This window comes from Chelonia mydas, chromosome 6 (assembly GCF_015237465.2).
Source record: "Chelonia mydas isolate rCheMyd1 chromosome 6, rCheMyd1.pri.v2, whole genome shotgun sequence".
In the NCBI taxonomy this organism is placed as follows: Eukaryota; Metazoa; Chordata; order Testudines; family Cheloniidae; genus Chelonia; species Chelonia mydas.
In genome coordinates this window covers 59,574,784-59,592,432 of record NC_051246.2, presented here as the reverse complement: position 1 = coordinate 59,592,432, position 17,649 = coordinate 59,574,784, and the positions used below count along the sequence as shown (strand labels likewise).

The 17,649-nt window shown below is 41.6% G+C and overlaps 1 protein-coding gene across 1 annotated transcript; it reads right to left on the bottom strand.

Annotated features, from left to right (window-relative positions):
* Positions 1-281: 281 nt before the first annotated feature.
* LOC102947669 (astacin-like metalloendopeptidase) lies at positions 282-16,504 on the bottom strand. The gene is made up of 12 exons (XM_043549963.1): positions 15,987-16,504; positions 13,046-13,070; positions 10,695-10,760; positions 8,493-8,561; positions 7,497-7,637; positions 6,725-6,842; positions 5,741-5,919; positions 5,524-5,608; positions 3,804-3,931; positions 2,521-2,636; positions 1,825-2,050; positions 282-713 (listed from the first exon to the last, which is right to left on the bottom strand). Exons 1-12 carry the CDS (start codon positions 16,113-16,115, stop codon positions 679-681), a joined length of 1,317 nt encoding a protein of 438 aa, XP_043405898.1. The 5' UTR covers positions 16,116-16,504; the 3' UTR covers positions 282-678.
* Positions 16,505-17,649: the final 1,145 nt, after the last annotated feature.

Here is a 17,649-nt window from a genome sequence, read left to right as displayed (position 1 = left end):
TCTAATTCTATCCAGTAGAGGACAGGAAGAACACATACTGTGGCCATTATATACATAAACATTTCCTTTCTTTGGCAGGATGTGATCATGAGTTTGAGGTGCTTTATACACTTTATAGTGAGCATAAAAAAAGGTAATAGGAATAGCTAGTATCTATTAAATGCTGAAGGAAGAGAGATCCAAATAAAGCAGATAATGAACCCCAGTACCTTAACTCTGGATTTACAAACATCATCTCTATCATAAAAAAACAAGATAATGTCTATATAAAGAAACACAGAGGTGAAAAGAGGTCCATTAAAACACTATAGAACCCAAACTAGAAATTAAATGCAATGGGTGCCAAAAAATAAGAAAGTCAAAGAAAGAGAGAGGGTTATTTTTTTTAATGAAGATTTTATTAAAATGCTGTTAGTTAAATAAAAAGAGACAATAATTTAACTGTGCAGACAATAACTTTATATATCCTTGTCGAGGGCAGATATATGACACAAGAGCGGGTGGCAGAGGTACATAGAATTCCCATTTATACTTGAGTCAGGGAGCACACTTGCTACAGAAGCTGGAGACTTTGATTCATAACAGAATTAAAATTTCCTTTTGATCATAGCAAGAAAAGGAAGCAAAGTAGGAAAAGCATAATTTAGATTTTCACAGAATAGGCTCTTCCCTTCTGTCTCATATGCTGATCCGCATGGTGCGTCGTGTCCTTACTGTTAAAAAAAGAAAGAATATTTAGTTTGCAATGCTATTTTGCTGTGTGAACACTGGTTTCTGTGAACTATATGAATACTGGAGTGTCTGACCATGCTCTGTTTTACAGTCAGGATACTTGTGCATCTCTCTTCAGTAGCTGATAAGTAGTCCCCCAAGCTGACACACAAATCCCGCATGGAGAATTAGCATACTTTCCCCTCCATACATGTCCATAACCATCATTAATGTGAACAGATGTTACACAGGGACAGCAGAATCCAAAGCTTAGTGATTAGGTAAGTGGTCCTGAGAAAAATGTCTTTTTGGGGAATGAATTCTAAAGTTCTTTATCTGGTAGAAAGAATTATTGGTCAGAAATATTGCCTGTTATTATGTGACTTCTTTCCCAAGTAATCTGCCTCTGTCTGATTCTGTCTGGTCCCTCTGAGTTGTAGGCTTGTGAGCTGCATCCATCACAGAGGAGCCACATGTTTATGCATAATAATGATTTATCTTGTGTAATAAAATAATATATCAGACAAACTGTATTATTGTGCTGTTATTTAACACATATTTTTGATCCTCTCAGCTGGGCTAAATAATGTAATACCATTTTCATTAGGAGGGCTACAGTCTTAGGGGATATCTTCAAAAGCACTCTCCATTGTCCTGTGCTCCCACCGAAGCCTATGAAGCGAGTTTTATCCACTGACTCCAGTGGGAGCAGAGGTAGGCCAACACCTAGTGCTTTTGACATTCTGCCCTTAGCAATGTATTAGGCAAATGTGATCCAAATTTTACTTAAAGTTCATCTATGATCCATTGTGGTAAAATTCAGATGATCATAGTCCAGTGGGCACGAGTTTTATTCAAGTCATAAAAAGAGATTTGCAATGGCATAAATCTGAGAGATGATTCAAACTGTAGAGTCTGGGAACCACACCACACTGATGACCTCATTAGTGTTAGTGAGTGTGCCCCATCGACTGAAATTAGTTACAGAATTGTAACGAGACTGAGCTGTTATATCCGCAAAGCACGATGAGGGATGATGATAAAGCTAAAAGACTTTTTATTTTACATTGTTTGCATCTGATTCTCTGCCCTTCTTCCTGGGCTTGGACCTACCAGAGGTGTAGGAGATCTTGAAGCCAGTCGCTGCACCAGTGTCACCCCTGACAAACTCCACAAGCATAGTTCTACCAGAAGCTGTTACAATTGGGGGACTCTCTGTCCCACAAGTCTTGTCCAGTAGAACCTCAGAAGACTGGCTGACCCCATCATATATTTTAACATATTCACTTTTACAGTCTGTGGAGGACTGCAAACTAAAGACATCAAACTGCAGAGAAACCTGAAAGAGAAGAGGAAACGAACCTTTTAATAGTCACTAGCCTGATTCCCGATCAGGCAGGTTCCATTAGATCAGAGTGAGTCAAAACTAGATATGAGCCTGAACTGGAACTAATTATCCAGCCTCTCCTCCCATGCCCTGAACTTTTAGGGTTCAGATAAAGTAGAATCTGAATGTGAATTGCCACTTCCATTGGTTTTGCAAAACTAAGGTCCAACCAATGAAGTTTTCCAAAATCAAAATTATTCCTGTCTTTTCCCATCTGTAGTTTAAGCATGTGAATATGAATGTTATAAATTAGAGAAGGAAAATATCTATTATGTTAGCTGCATAACCCAAGAAAGGAACTTAATTTGAAATTTGTATTATGTCCTTATTTGGCAACGGGAGTGTAGCAAGCACACCAAAATGCGTAATCAGACAGACATCAATTCAACTACATGTAAAAGCTATCAAATCCCTGTAATTACCCGTTTGGATGGAATTCGGATGAGAAAGAAACAGGTAGCATTGCCTGAGTATTTTGACGCGTAGTTGTCAGAGCTCAATGACCCAGATGGGCTATCAAGGATGGTGCTGCAGCGATCTGACAGAAAACACAACGATTGTACCAGAATCAGATTTAGAGACTCTTTTGCATTCAAGTCAGGTACAGTAGTGCTCTGTTTAGAATGAAATGTTCTCCGTATTGTCATCTGCCAACATTAATTTCAAGGTCTCTGCACATCTGTGATAGTTAAAATTCAGTCCACTAAATGAAGAAATGTGTAATTCTAATTTTCAGATCATTCATAAATATTGATATTGAAATGGCAATACAGTAGCACAATGGAAAAGCATTAGCTTTTTACAGATAAAGTCTAGAACAGAGCAAAGGGCCATAAATTTAAGTTTTTTTTTGCATATATAAGAAAAATGTGAGAAGGTTTAATTTTGCCGAGGGAGTGGCAAATAGGCTGAATGGGTTTCCATTGGAGATGGGGGAAGTCAAGCTATATTAGTATATTTAAACAAAAATGTGATGACACTATGGTATTTACGTTAAAGGAGTTTAGTCAGTTTTGTGCTTGGGAGGAATCAGCAGACTATCCTCTTGTCAGGAGGAAATTTTCTGTTTATCCCGCTTTCCCCTGAGACTTAGAATTTGTTTTTGTATTTTGCAAGGGAGGGATTTTGCCTTTTCTGGTACAAAATAGTTAAAATTAAAGATTTAAATATTAAAGTTTTTTTTAAAGTGAATTAAAACTTAAGTGTTTAAAAATGTGTAGGTTTTGGATGGATGAGTTGTCACTAAACTGTTCCAGATGTGAGAGGCCCCCAGCTGTTTCTGGTCTTTTCAACTCTGAAATTACCTATGTCTGCAGTCAGAGACTAGTGTGATAACAGACTCTTTGAAGTTCTTATAGTTGTTTTTGAGCTCTACGGAAGTCAAATGATTGAAAGGAAGCACACAATGGAAAGACTACGTGGGCCAAATTCAGTGCACTTCCATGGAACAGCACCCACTTACACCTGGGCTGAATTGGTCCAACAGAGTTGGAAACAAATCACATATTGTGTAATCAAGATGTGTCCCAGTCTTCATCTTTGGTTTCCAGGTTTATCCTCTGAATGCCATGCGTTCTTAATGCGTACAACCACCGATTTAGTGTAGAAGTTTCAGGATGTTCCAATACAGTACAGCATCTCTCTGCAGGGCTACACTAGGACCTCTGAAAAGGCTCTGAACAGAAGATGGATATGAAGTACTTACTGCAGTTATAGAGCTTGTTGATTTTGGCCACATCCAGGTTACTCAGACCATATCTCTGTCCAACACGTACAGATGCATCGGGAATTGGTATAATAGTTGCTTTCCCAGGCGTGTTAGAGAAAGCATTTCTGCAGAAACAGAAAGAATCATGTTTTCTAAATCTAATGATTTTTTACAGTATTTAATTGTGTAATCTATATGCTTTACAGCAGTACTAGTACTTGTACATAACTTACTCCCATGCCACATTGCAACTGTATTTTATATGGAAGAGTAATGCACACTGAGTACCTGGTATTCTCTGAACATTCTGTTAGAGTGACATTCATCCCTATGTAGAGGACCAGTACAAGGTTGGCCTATGCACCACTTAAAGCATATTTAAGGCTTTTGGTTATAATGGGCCAAATTCACGGAGTTACCCTCAGGATGAATTTGGCCAATAATAATACTTTAAAGTACACTTTAGCTTAAGTGATTCATAGCTTTTGTTGAAGGAAAATAGTTTCCACTGTGTGTGCGGGGATGGGGGGAATCATTACAACATTTCTCTTTGTCTTATAGCTTATTTTTACAAAAATCTAAATTTGAGGCTAAATTTGAGCTGACAGTGGCCTTTAAGACCACCTGAAGAAATGTATCCCTTTAAGGTCATCAGAATGGACCCGGAGAACCCCAGTTCTACTGAGGGCTTAACACAGAGACCAATTCAAGGTCAACGTCCTGATTTTCAAAGCCTTGCATGGAACTGGTCCTAGATATCTGGGAAGCTGCACCTCCCTCCATGATCATGATCTCCTGCGAGATCTGTGTTCCATGGGAACAACGAAACTACAAGTAAATGATGGAGGATCATGACCAGGGAAGAGAGAAGCTTCAGAGGAGCCAGTCTTAAGACTACAAACCCCACTACCACATAATAGAATGACCACTAACCTCACTGCAGTGAGAGCTAAATGTAAAACCCACCTCTTCATTCAAGCTTTCCATTGCTCTTGGGATTCACTAAAAATAAAACAACTCCCCAAAGCCAAACCAACCACCCCAACCCACCATGAAATATCCCTCTAAGTCTGCCTCTTGGTGGCTGGGAAGAGAGAGATAGAGGGCGTGTGAGAGCGCACTGTTGTCATATTAACTTGATGGTGTTCAGATACTATGGGGATGAGGTCCACATGAGTACCCGTGAGATAGTCTAGTGCACATGGTATTGGAATGCAGAGAAGTAGTATGTAGTACGGCTAATAACAGAATACTAGCCCATGCCTATTTGTGTGCCTGGACTCACTTCCACAACACACTATACTCACCAATAGATCATATATACACCTATCTGTGGTTTAGGCCTAGTAATCAATGTCCTCAGCAGTGACAAGTGAGGAGCTCTGCTCTGAAGCTGCTGCCTTGAGACTTTCAGATACAAGATTAAGCAACAGTGTTGGCAAAAATATATTTTGTATAAATTTGATCTGGATGTCATGTAACGAAAGTAAATATGGAACAGCCTTTACCTCACTTTCAAATGACTTTAATGGGGAGATAAAGGATAATGAACTTATCTTGCAGAAAGAGTCTGTTTGAATTGAATCACAACCATTCATATTTTCCTCAGGAAAAATGTAAAGCTGATAATTATAAAGAGTAATTGTGTCTCCTAATTTCAACAAGAGATTTGAGCTCTATGTGCCTTCAAGAAAAGAAATCCCACATTCCAACTTACGTGCCATAGTGCATCACTGAGGCATAGTCATATTGAAGGCCCAGGTTGTTGGAGTTATCGGATTTCTTAAAGTTGCCTTTATTACCTGTAATATACAATATCATACTTAGAAGATGTATCAATTTCCCCCTCTTTTCCAGGATTCAGGACCAGCTAGGAACAATAAGACATTAATTAATCCAGTATCTGCACTAAAGAAGAGTTCATGTGTACCTACCTGAACTAATGTACTCCCACATGATCTTTACATAGCTGTCTCTGTCACTTCGACCCTGTTCATGTAGAAAGCCCAGTGCATGGTTCAGCTCATGCTGAATTACTCCTTTCCACATGCAGCCTTGCTTCATCACAGAAACAATCTGACCACCTCCAACCTTTCCATAGTGAGACCAGCAGCTGAGAATGACATTAAACACCAAAAGAGGAAAAGTTTGATATCAACCAGCCTTGGGGCCTGTACAGAGGATTTCAAATCACAGTTTATTAAAGGAGTGAATGGTCATTCTCTTCTGCTTATTGTGATATTAGGGGCACATACTAGGGTGAAACTCACCCCAGTGCAGAGGGCCAGTGCAAGACCTAGGCAACACTTAAGTTCCACATTAGCCCTTAAGTGATGCAGAGGCCTCTGTGTGCAGTGTGCTGGCCTCCTGCACAGGGGGAATTTCATCCACTGTTCCTTAGAAACATGATTTTTTTCTAAAACTACTGTAAAGTTTATCTTGGGGCTTCTTTAGAGAATGAGCAGACTTGAAGGCATTTTGAATCACAGGGATATTGGACAGTCCTCCCCTCGGCTGGGTTTTTGGCCTTGACAGCCTACTATGCCCCTGATTTAGAGGACTAATTCTTCCATACTCTATTAGAATGGATACTTCCTGATGCAGTTTGCCATGTATTGTGCTCAGGTGTGTGTCACAATGCTCAGGCACAGCAGCATGAGTTGGGGATGCAGTTTCTACCTTAATGGTGCTTTTCCTGCGTGTGTGAGTTGTTTTAAGTCTGCATTCGGTTAGTTCCTGATGTTGCTCCTCATTGCTTAACACTGAGCAGGGTGCTTTGCACGCTCAAATGGCATTGAGGTTCTCAAATAAATCCAGTTCACTGTCCTCTCTACATCCACTCAAGATTAAAGAAGCAAAGACATGAAAAGTGGGATAGAATAACATTTTTAATAAGAGTCAGTGCCAGCGGGACTTACCCTTTCCCTGACTTAATATTTAGATAGTCAGATTCTGTTGTGCGATTCACAAAATCGATACAAGTTAGAATTTCAAACTCTGCCATGGCTTCACTAATCCACCGTATTTGTGCCTCGTCTGGGGAAGAAAGGCTTAAATTACTTGTCACACAAGAACAATTATTTGAAGCATAAAAGTCAATGTATGCTCAAAATAGTGCTTATGAGGGATTTAAATGGCAAGTTGATCTCATGCTGAATTTCACCCTAACTGCTTTAATGGCCTAGTACAAGTCCCTTCTCTGTATTCAAGACTTGGCCTGAGAAGGGTTTGGGCAGCAGGCTGGTTTCTGAGTTTCTTGTCTTAGATGAAGGGGGTGGCGGTTGATTAATCTGGGGATGGTCCAGCTACTGTCTGTTATTATGGGCAACTCTTTTGCTACATGTGTGATTCAAAAAATAATGAATGCATCCAAAGGGTGATGCAATAGATACGTCTTATAAAGTGTATTTAATAATAATGCCTCATTACAGAGAAGTGCCATCACTGTCGACAAGAGAATAGAATAGTCAGCAGGATGGGTGCAATTGCCTTGGGACAATTTGCTCTCTTTTCTCACTGTAATGTATAGCTTGTCTATGTATGTGTGTCATAAGTGAACTAGTGGAATGTGTTGCATCAAATATTTGCACTGTCCCTATGTCTAAGTTTGCATTTAGAATTTAATTAAATGCAAATTAATTTTAATTTCAATGAAAATTAATTAAAAAATATTATAGAAATGCAAATCACCATAGTCAGGGGAGAAGACAATGGGGACACGGACAATGCCATCGCTGGATTGGGGCCAAAAACATGAGCGATCTGAACAGCCAATAGCACTTCGGCTCTTTGTCATAACAATGTCACCTTCACGCAAGCTCTGGGTGCTATCTGTGGAGAGAGAAAGAGGAATGTAATATGGAAAGATGAAAGGGTTGTTTGCATTGATGGGAAGTTCTGGCTCAGTTAGGTAGGGTTTAGATAGGGAGGGGTGATGGGAATTGACAGAGAGAGAGGCTTATGCTACCTTAAAAATACCAACATTTCAATAATCAAAATTCAAGAGAGAGCAAAAAGGGAGTCGGAACGGAGGATTCAGGAATGGACAGAGAGAAGAGTGTATAGAGAGAGATACATGAGAGACATTGAGAGACTGTTTCTATGTGCTGGAGTAAAGTCATTTCAAAAGACTGTTGGAAGGGAAAAATGGGGAGAAGCAGAGAACACAGGGAGAAGGAAACTAACAGAATACATCCAAAAGCATCCAGAAGACTCAAAAAAAAAAGAGGTTGAAATGGGGACAGAGTGGGTCTGATCAGCCACCAAATATCCCATCTATGAGCACAAATTCTGAGGCTTTATCATGGCTGAAGACCCATGGCTACTCACAAGATGTTTGTGTTCAAGACAATTAAACGATGACTTAAATATTCAAAGATCTTTTTCTAAATCCAAGAAGTACAAAGACATCCAAAATTACGGCTGAAGCCATTATTAACCTGCCTCCACAGTTCAGATGTCTCCAAAATATATATAATCTTCAAGACCAGATGTGCTAGGCACAACTGGACAGATTGGCAGATTTAAAGACTGCTTAGCAAAGAAGTATGTGTCTTGTCTCTAAGTTTGTCTAGAGCACTTCATGTTCATAAGACCAGAGAAATATTTGGGCCAACTGCTATAAAATGCAGCAGAAAAAAGACTCTGAAAACATCCAAGATACTTATATAGCTTTAAAGTTATTACCTGCATTAGCTTTCAAAATTCGGTTAAAAACGTCTTCCTGTGTGTCTGTCTCTGTAGCCAGCTCAGCTTCTGCACAGAAATGCAAGGATGTCAGTTTGCCCTTCCCAAAGCATATACTGGTCCTGATCTTCACACTGGTGTTACTCCACTGATTTCATTCAATGTATTCCTGATTTACACCAGCATGTGTGAAATCAGAATCAGGCCCAAAAGAAATTTATGAACTGGCATGGCATAAAGCCATGTATTTATTCTGCTCAGAAGCACAAAACCTTGTGACCCCACAAGAGCTGTGATTACTTTTTAGTTACAATTTCATGAATAAGTCTTTTTTTTTTTTTTTTTTTACCACCACCCTTTAAGGACCCAATCTTTGGCTCCCCTGAATCTGGTTTGCACAACTCAGGCCATATGGATTGACATAAATGAATGTTACACAAACATAGGGAGAACAGAATAGACCCATCTCCTCTTACTTAATGAATAGTTAAAAGCCACAATAAAAATTCCTTCTGTAGGGAACAAATTCCAAAGAGCCTTTGAATCTGATTCTCCCCTCTCTGACTCCGGTTTTATACCAGTGTAACGCCGCTGAAATCAAATTTAACCATAGCAAACTTCAGTCAATTGTGATCCATTGAACCTGAAAGTTCAGTGCAACCTGAAAAATTCTTCAGTGGCAGTAAATTTTAGAGATGGCTTGAACTAATTCAGAAACATATGAAAAATCACGAAACATGGGAGACTCTATTAGTCAGTTAAGTGCCTAATTCATTAAGGTGCCTTTGAAAATCCCAGGAGACACCAATTTTCATCTTTAGGCACCTAAATACCTTTGTAAATCTGGCCTTAGATCTTGAACTCCTGGCCAAAGGCCAGATTGCTTCCTCCAGTCCTAACATAGATGGAGTTCTGGCAGAGCAGGTCTGGGGCATTCAAAGGAAGCAGCCCTCTCTGCCAACATTTTTTAGTACCTGCCGCCCCTTCAGAGTGGAGTTACCATGCTTCCACTGCCTTTCATACCCCTGCCGAAATGAGGAACACGATGTGACCACTAGAAAATAAGGCAGCGTGGTCAAGATTTTCCACTAAAATTTATCTATTTTATAGAGATCTTTTGTTTAAATATAGCAAACATACATTTGAAGCGTGGACATCTAAACAAGAGGACAACATTTTTTATTTGTGCACCTGTGTTGGCATTTCACTGCCAATGTTAGGTGCCTATATGCTGAACTGAGTGTCCACATGAAAGAGTTTGAAGCCCTATTTAGGTGTCCTGGCTTGAAAATCAGAGTACACAGGACACAGCTTTTACATGGCATTACTGGGTACCCTTTTTCTCAGCCTTATTGAGTTTGGGATAGACAGATGGAAAACTAGATCTTATTTTGTACTGTTGCATTTTTTAATTGTTACATTGGTTGGCTTGTAAAATCCTAGTCAAGCCAAACCCTTCATTTTCTGTCTGCACAGTGGAGTTGTAGTCTGTAGAAGGAACCAAGGGTGTTAAATCTTCCTGAAGTCTTACTTGGGGGTCTGGAGAATGGGGAGGACAATAACAGAGCATGCAGTTCCAAATCACTTCCAAGCTTGCTGCATTTCTTTCCTTGGGGTAAAGGTTCTCTGGGCAATTTTGAGGAACCCAGCAAGAATTCTTTAAAATGCTAGAAGCATCAATTACAAATAAAGCACTAGTGCATATTGTGCTTTTAAGGCAGCTGCACCACGCTTTCAGAGTACAACACAAGGAGGCTCAGAAGTGTGGCCAGCTCCACTGGCCTGTGAGAAAAAGCAAGATGCATGGCCTGTCCCCTCCTGGCTCACTTTGAGGGATTTAGGACAAGTTTCAGGGGAGAACAAGGAACAGAATATGCCCGGGTCCAAGAAGGTGAATGCTCCCTTGCACGCCTGCACATGACCAGGCACTCTCAAGCCTAACCTGTCCAGAGCACATTAACATTGTGTGTCAGGAAACACTCCAGCAGTATGACACTCCAGTAAACAAACAAAGACAGAGACAATGCAAAGCAGCACTCACAGTAGAATGCTTGTGATTTACAGTCAGAGTAAACAAGATGCTGGATTTGCATTACTTTATCTTAGATTTATATTTTTTGTCATGACTGAATTTATAAGAGACAGGCATATTAACCAGGAGAGGACTGGAAGTTACTGGGCCCACGTTTTTGCATCATTTACCTTGAGTGGACTGTAAAATGTCACTAGAGGGGGTCACTTCACTCTTTGTAGGATAAGCAGTAACATCTACAAAAGGAAACATGGATGTTAAAACCTTAGCAAGATAAACTACCCAAACCTTGTAACTTCACCCCTGAGCTGAAGCCATAGTAAGTGGGGCACATCCTATGTGCTTGTCTGTCTGTTTTTTATGCTGCATTCATCATAATATCTGTGCACCTCTTGGGAGAGGAAGTTGGTGCACCACCTGGGAAAAGCATGAGGCCTTGACTGGTGCTTGTTTGGTGTTCACTCCCAGACCTGCTCCCCTCTGGGGCTGTTAGTACAGCTGGCCTGACCACAAACTCCCAAGGGTTGCCAGCCAAATGATGCTTGCCCCCTGCATGTGTGTGCTGAGTGGAAGGAAAGATTCCTTGCACCCTCTTTCTCATTTCCAAGCTGCCATCATTTGGTCTTAAATTATTAGGGTAGAAGTCCCAGAATGCACCTGCCAGTGCCACATGCCTGATTGCATGGGGTTAGGGTATCAGGGATGGCATAGAATGATGCAGTCCAAAGTTTCCTTAGTGACGCCATAAATGCCAGATTTCACAGAAGAGATAAAAATTGTAACAGAGGTAAATTAAAACTTTCTCTGTGCATTGTGAAATTCAATCACTCCATAATATTTCCATCAAGGACCCTCTGCAGCTGTGAGCTCCAATGGTTGACTACTCAATGGAGTGTATGCATCCGATGAAGTGAGCTGTAGCTCACGAAAGCTCATGCTCAAATAAATTGGTTAGTCTCTAAGGTGCCACCAGTACTCCTTTTCTTTTTGCGAATACAGACTAACACGGCTATTACTCTGAAACCTGTCAATGGAGTGTGTCCCTCAGTTGGCTCCAAATTTACTGACCTCTAATTTCACAGAGCGTCCCTTTGTTCTCACATTATGAAACAGGGAACAAAGGAGGGAGTAGTCAGTTTTCATTAGCCAGTTAATAGTTCTGAATATCTCTCGCAAATCCCTTTTAACACTTCTTCCTTTGGGATAAATCATCACAGTCTTTGCAGTTTCTTATTGCATTTAAGTCCCACTTAGAGTTCTAACTATTTCCATGGCTCTTTTCTAGAGCTTTTCAATAGCTTCCCTCTATTTCTTGTGATGAAACAAATAAAAGTGAATGCCCTAGATGAGCCCATATGGTTGCTTGTTTTATGTCTTTGCATGGTCCAGTGGTTAGGGCCTAGGACTTGGGAGACCTGGGTTCAATTCCCTTCTCTGCCACAGGCTCCCTGTGTGACCTTGGGCAAGTCCATTAGCCTCTCTGTGGTTCATTTCCCTATCTGTAAAAATAGGGATGACAGCACTTCCCTACCTCACAGGGCTGCTGTGAGAATGAGTACATTTAAAAAAACATTGTGAAGCACTTTGAGATCTACCAATGAAAAGTGCTCTCTCTCTCTCTCTATGTGTATACATACAAACTGTACAACAACATTACCCATTTGCAACTGCCTCCACTCTACCTCTGCTAAAAGCTTTGCCTTCATCTCCTCTCCCCAGGACTTTTGCAATTCATTTCTCTATGGTCTCTCTACCTCCCAACTCTCCAGTCATCAGCATGTACAGTTTGCTGCTACCTGCCTTCAGAGCTGTACAATCACATGCGCATACATACATATGCACACACCATCCTCAAACAACTCTGCTGGCTCCCAACCTGTTCCAGGATCTACTGCAAAATTGCTCTCTTTGTGTATAAAACCTTAGCCTTTCTCTAGTTGACACCATCTCTCTATTTCTCTTCCATTCACTCTATACATACAGCACTGACCGTATTTCTTAAAACTCCCCTTGTTCTCACCACAGCTGGTCCATGTGCATTCTTCTATGCCACTCCTGCCATCTGAAGAGTGCTGCTATATGTCTTTGCCTTTGTGACTCCATCTCTTTTCACATTTCCACTGAAAACATCTTTACTCCTTTGTCTGCATCTCTTAATTTCTCATTCCTTCTGCTGCTATTTATTATTGAACTCAGTAAAATGTTTATAAGGACAATGCTTTACAATAAAAGTTTTATTGCTCTCTGACAATTCATTTGTGCCTCTATGGAAACTGAGCAGAAAGCCAAGATCTCACTGGAAACCAGATAAGTGCAATTTAGTGGCACATTTATTACCAAGAGCAGGAGCCTCATCTGGTGTAAATGGGTGTAACTCTGTTAACTTCAATGGGACTACAGTGAATTACTCCATCTGAGGATCTGGCTATAAAAGTCTTGTTTTATACAGTCTTATTTTGGTAAGTAGTTAGCAATTTATTTAATTTTTTTATATTTAAATTATTGTATAAATCCTACTTACTTGCATCATCATGTCCATTGTGCTCCTGCAAAACCAATATATTTAAGTTTTCATTTTGCATGTTAACTCACAAAATTCAACAACAACAAATTAAGAGCAAATGGAAGAAGTAATCTCAAAGACTGATATAAAAATAACGTTACAAGCTAATATATTTCTTTTAGATACACAGCTGGGAAATATTAAAAAGACAGCTCATCCACCAGTCAAAGAAGCAGAGATCAGATACAGTAAACAGAAGGGTTGTGTGGAATCGTTCTCACCTGAATAGGGAAGCTTAGAGTTGAATAAAAGAGAGGTGCAATAAAGACTAGGAGCATCTTCAGGTCCATTTTCAAGTTCTGAGAGCTTATCTGTGACTCTCGCTATCTGTCCCAGATCAGGAGCGCTGCTAGATATACTAGCAGAGCCTGCTCTACCAGGGCTGCAAAATTAGCCAGCCAATGAGCAACTCAGAAGACAGCAAACAAACAGTTTTTTTGGCTAACCAGAGAGGTCAACTCACCCCTAATCAAGTTCCAACGCTGTCCTATTGGCTGCCAGTTACAGCTATCACTGTCTCTCACTTCCGGTGTGCCTCCAGACCTCCCGATGTTGCTTTCTGACCCTCATTCATGCTGCTCCCAATGCTTGGAACAGACCCCTCTATCGGTGCCATGTGCCTTCTCTCTCTTCTCACCGAATCCTTCCTCAAAACTCACTCCTTCTGTGCAGCCTCCTATACTGATGCCACCAGTGATGTCTGCACCTGAACAACTGTACCATGTAGTGTCGTTGTTGGAGTTTAGAGGGTAAGTTGTTAGGGGTAGAGATTCTGTCTGCCTGTGTGTTAGGTGAAGCATCATGTACTGTCATGGTGCTCCCTATACAGTCATTTTGGAGAATGTAACAATCATTGCCTAGTGGGGACATGTCCATATCTCCTCCCTTCCCACCTGTTTAACATACTAAAACAAATCCCTTACCTCCCCTGCTTACTGACCTATAAACAGAATCTTTTGCTTCTTGCCATCTCAGGGTTTTCTGTCTTTTCTGGACCTCCAAAGCTTCTTGCTTACCACTCTTAGTTGCCAGCCTTCCACTTGTTACGTGCCCCAGGAGGCTTTGTGGCCAACAGTCAGAGAAGAGACAGCAAGAGCAGCACGTACTCTATGTATTGTTCCCACTGTGACTAACAGAGCCGATAGCTCGATGGATCTCACTGATCTCACTGGTGTAAGGAAGCGGATGTAGGAGGATTTGGGTGCAGATATGGATAAAGTTGCTGGGGTTAGAGAAGAAACACAGCTCTGGCTGGAAAGAAATATCTCACAGGAAACTCAACATCCAGCAAGAGAACTGTAACCTGTTCACCTAACCACACATTACCCTCTGACCAAGCTGCAGCAGAGCTGTGCTGTCTATGATCTATGGCTGTTTTGCGCCTGCAAGTGTCCATTTTCCAAGCATATGACCATCACCATAGGGAAGGAAAACAAAGATACATCAAAAGAGAGAAAACAAAGAGAGGAACACCATACATTCCCTTTAGATTGTGACAAATGGTTGGACAACCTTAGGGTAAATTTAAAAACCAAAACACAGAAATTTACATTTTCCTTCATGTCTTATCATGTCAAGAGATCTGAAAGTGCTTCACAATAATCTTGACATTAGAAGCAATTGCATTCTAGTGAGTTGGATGGCTCAGGGGAGCAGTAATGGTCTGTACAGCTTTTTACCTGCAAGTCATTAGCTCAAACCCAGATCAGGTACACAGTGGCAGTGAAATGCTACATGAAACAGCTATATGAAATGAAGTGGTGGGTGTCAGTCTAGTGCTTTCTGGACAAAAGTCCACCTCATCACAATGAGAGACCATGGATTGAATGGCCCATGGAGATGAAACCCCCCCTTAGCCCTGGAGGGGGCAGTGTAGGCGAAGCTAACCAGGCTTCTGCCCGTGCTGTCGCTGTTCCCTGGGTAAACAGAGGTCAGTACATGGACAGTGTATGACATGACGGGTTGGGCTACATCCGCTTCCAGCGTTTTAGCAAGAAAGATACATCAGACACCGAATAGTAAATTGGAAAGTATTTCAGGGCTCTATGCCACATTGTAAAGAACAGGGATCTTGGCTCATTTTGTTGCTCTTCTCAGAACAACTTCCAAATTGCCAGTATTTTTGCTGATGCAGTGCCCAGAAAGGAAGGCATGAAATCTATTCATCCAAGGTCTATCTGGCTTTTGCTGGTGAAGACCATTTCTGAGGGCCCCCAGCAGCTTCTGAGGGGCTCACAGGTAGCCAACACAAGCTCCAAAGTCTTCATGGACTAGTATTTAAAGTTATGATGTTAGCATGCGTTAGCTAATATGGTCTGCCTCGCACATTTGAAAAGCCTAGGTGTGCTAAACTGGTCAGGTTAAAGCTCCCCTGTACACTTTCATTCAGCCATTGTAATACATATTAAAAGCAGCGTGCATTGTCTACACTAGACTTTTCAAAGGTGTTAGCTAATGTATACTAATATCTCACACCTCTGAATGCTCATCTAGGGTCTCCACTGGGAAAGAGTGTGAATATGACAGCTCGGGATGCACTGAGTCAGCAACTTACTGCACAATCTCCACCAGCAGGGCTCCCACACAGCCTCTAGCATACTTTAAAGCTGCCTTCCCGAAGCAGTGTCCCGCAGGAAGGACAGGGGTGGAGGCATCACCCTGTGCACGAATCACTTTTGGGAGCAGCACGTCAGGCTGAGCAGCTGCAATGGCTAATGGATTGATATTTCAGATATGGCTGCACCAAAGCCATACAGAGAGGGACTATTCCCCTCCCTGCTCAGAGACGTGAAGACTCTTATGTAGATCCCAAATTGCATTGGCCTTTTCACAGCCATATTGCATTGCCAACTTCACACACTTATTTGCTGCCTACTCTCCCCCTTTGAGTCCCTCTTACCAGTGCCTGCTCCTTGGGTTCCTCTCTCCCACTGAGGATCTTGGGTTTAGCTTGCTTTTCCTCAGGTGGATTAGCTTCATTTCCACAGTTTGAGTCTTGTTTTATTTCCTGCCCATGTTTCCTGCCCATGTTTCCAATCTGTTTAGGCCTCCTTGGATTATCTTCCTCTCCTCTTTGGTGCTCACAGCTGTTCCCTGTTTAGTATTGTCTGTATAATGCATTTATTTACATGCCCGTATCATCAATGACCAGTCGTAATCCTGATCCCTGGCACCAATAGGACATCTCCCTAAACTTGGTACCCTGCCCTTTATCCTGATCTTTCATTTACAGTGTCTTAGCCAGTTTTCCACCCGTCTGACAGTGGTAGTGAACTAAATCATGTAACCTGGTGCTAAGGAGAGCTGGGTGGGAAATTGGTTTCCTGTCATGTGAAAAAATATTAAAATTTCAAAAAGTTTCCCATTCTGCACTGGGACAAAACCAAGACTGTTCAAAAAATTTTGACAGAAGCCAGAGAGACACCTTTCCCTGCAGTGGTTAGGGCACTCAGCTGGGTCTCCCACATCCCAAGTGGCTGCCTGAGCCAACAGGCTATTGGCTATTCTGTGGTGGGGCTTTCTCACTCTCGTCTGTTGGAGCTGTTTCACTAGATACATAATCAATTATTCATTGGGCCAGAGAGTGAGTTTATAGCCCATGGTCAGGGCACTTACCTAGCCTACTGTAGCGGCAGGTTCCAGTGCCCGCTGTGCTTGGTTCAGAGCACGGATCTGAACCTGGATCTCCTATATCCACTGAGCTATTCAGGGGTCTCCATCCTGGACCCAAGAAACAGTCCCAATGACATTTTCATTGAAACCAACCGTCTCCCATGGAAAGTTTTGATTTCAGCAACAACAACAACAAAACATTTGGTGAAAAATTCCTGAAACCAGCTGTAGTGCTAACCCCTGCCAAGGAGACTTGAGGAGGTAATGAACTTCTAATTGTCTTGAGCTTTTCCTGAAAGAAAGGCCAAATTCCTCGCCGATATCAGGAGAAGTCATCTGATGTGTCTGCAGCCCTTAGGCGAAAAAAGACAGATCAAAGGTTTTAAATCATGTATTTGGCCCTCAGGGCAATGCTGAGTTTAGCTGTCTGCAAAGGAATCCATGTGACAGGGTAAACTGAGAGTGGCTACAGTAGGTGCCTGAAGGTATGTTTGGTTTCCTGCCCTCCTAATGGAGACGTGTCATCATATCACACTGCTAGTGCTACCACATGTATAATAGCAGGGAGATCTCTCATCTGCACCTCCCTGCTGATATTTCATTCAGTACCACCCAGTTCCCCTCCATGTTCTCCTCTTCTTGGAATATGGGTTGCTCCGTCCTGGCTGGTAATTTCTGAGTGCCCTCTGATTGTACCAGAGATACTAACCACACTGACATTTCTTTTTCTTGCTTCAGCATGAGAGCTGAAAGACAAATGCATGCTTGCTCTTTGCTCTTTGGGGCATGAGCATCAGAGCTGGTTGCATGTTAACTCCACTTGTTACTGGCATTAGTATACAGAGACCTCACAGCCTAGGTCCTAGGTAGCTGAATGAAGATTGGATTTGAGGCCCAGTTTCAGTCAGGCCTGTGCTGGGGGAGTGCTTTCTTGGTTGAAGACCCACAGC

Excerpts from the sequence above, each read along its gene's own strand:
- LOC102947669 (XM_043549963.1), bottom strand. The coding sequence starts at position 16,115 with ATGGGCAGGAAACATGGGCAGGAAATAAAACAAGACTCAAACTGTGGA. Across the intron at positions 13,071-15,986 it reads AACCCAAGGAGCAGGCACTG|GAGCACAATGGACATGATGA; the intron begins GTAAGAGGGACT and ends TTGGTTTTGCAG. Across the intron at positions 8,562-10,694 it reads CATTTTACAGTCCACTCAAG|AAGCTGAGCTGGCTACAGAG; the intron begins GTAAATGATGCA and ends ATTTCTGTGCAG.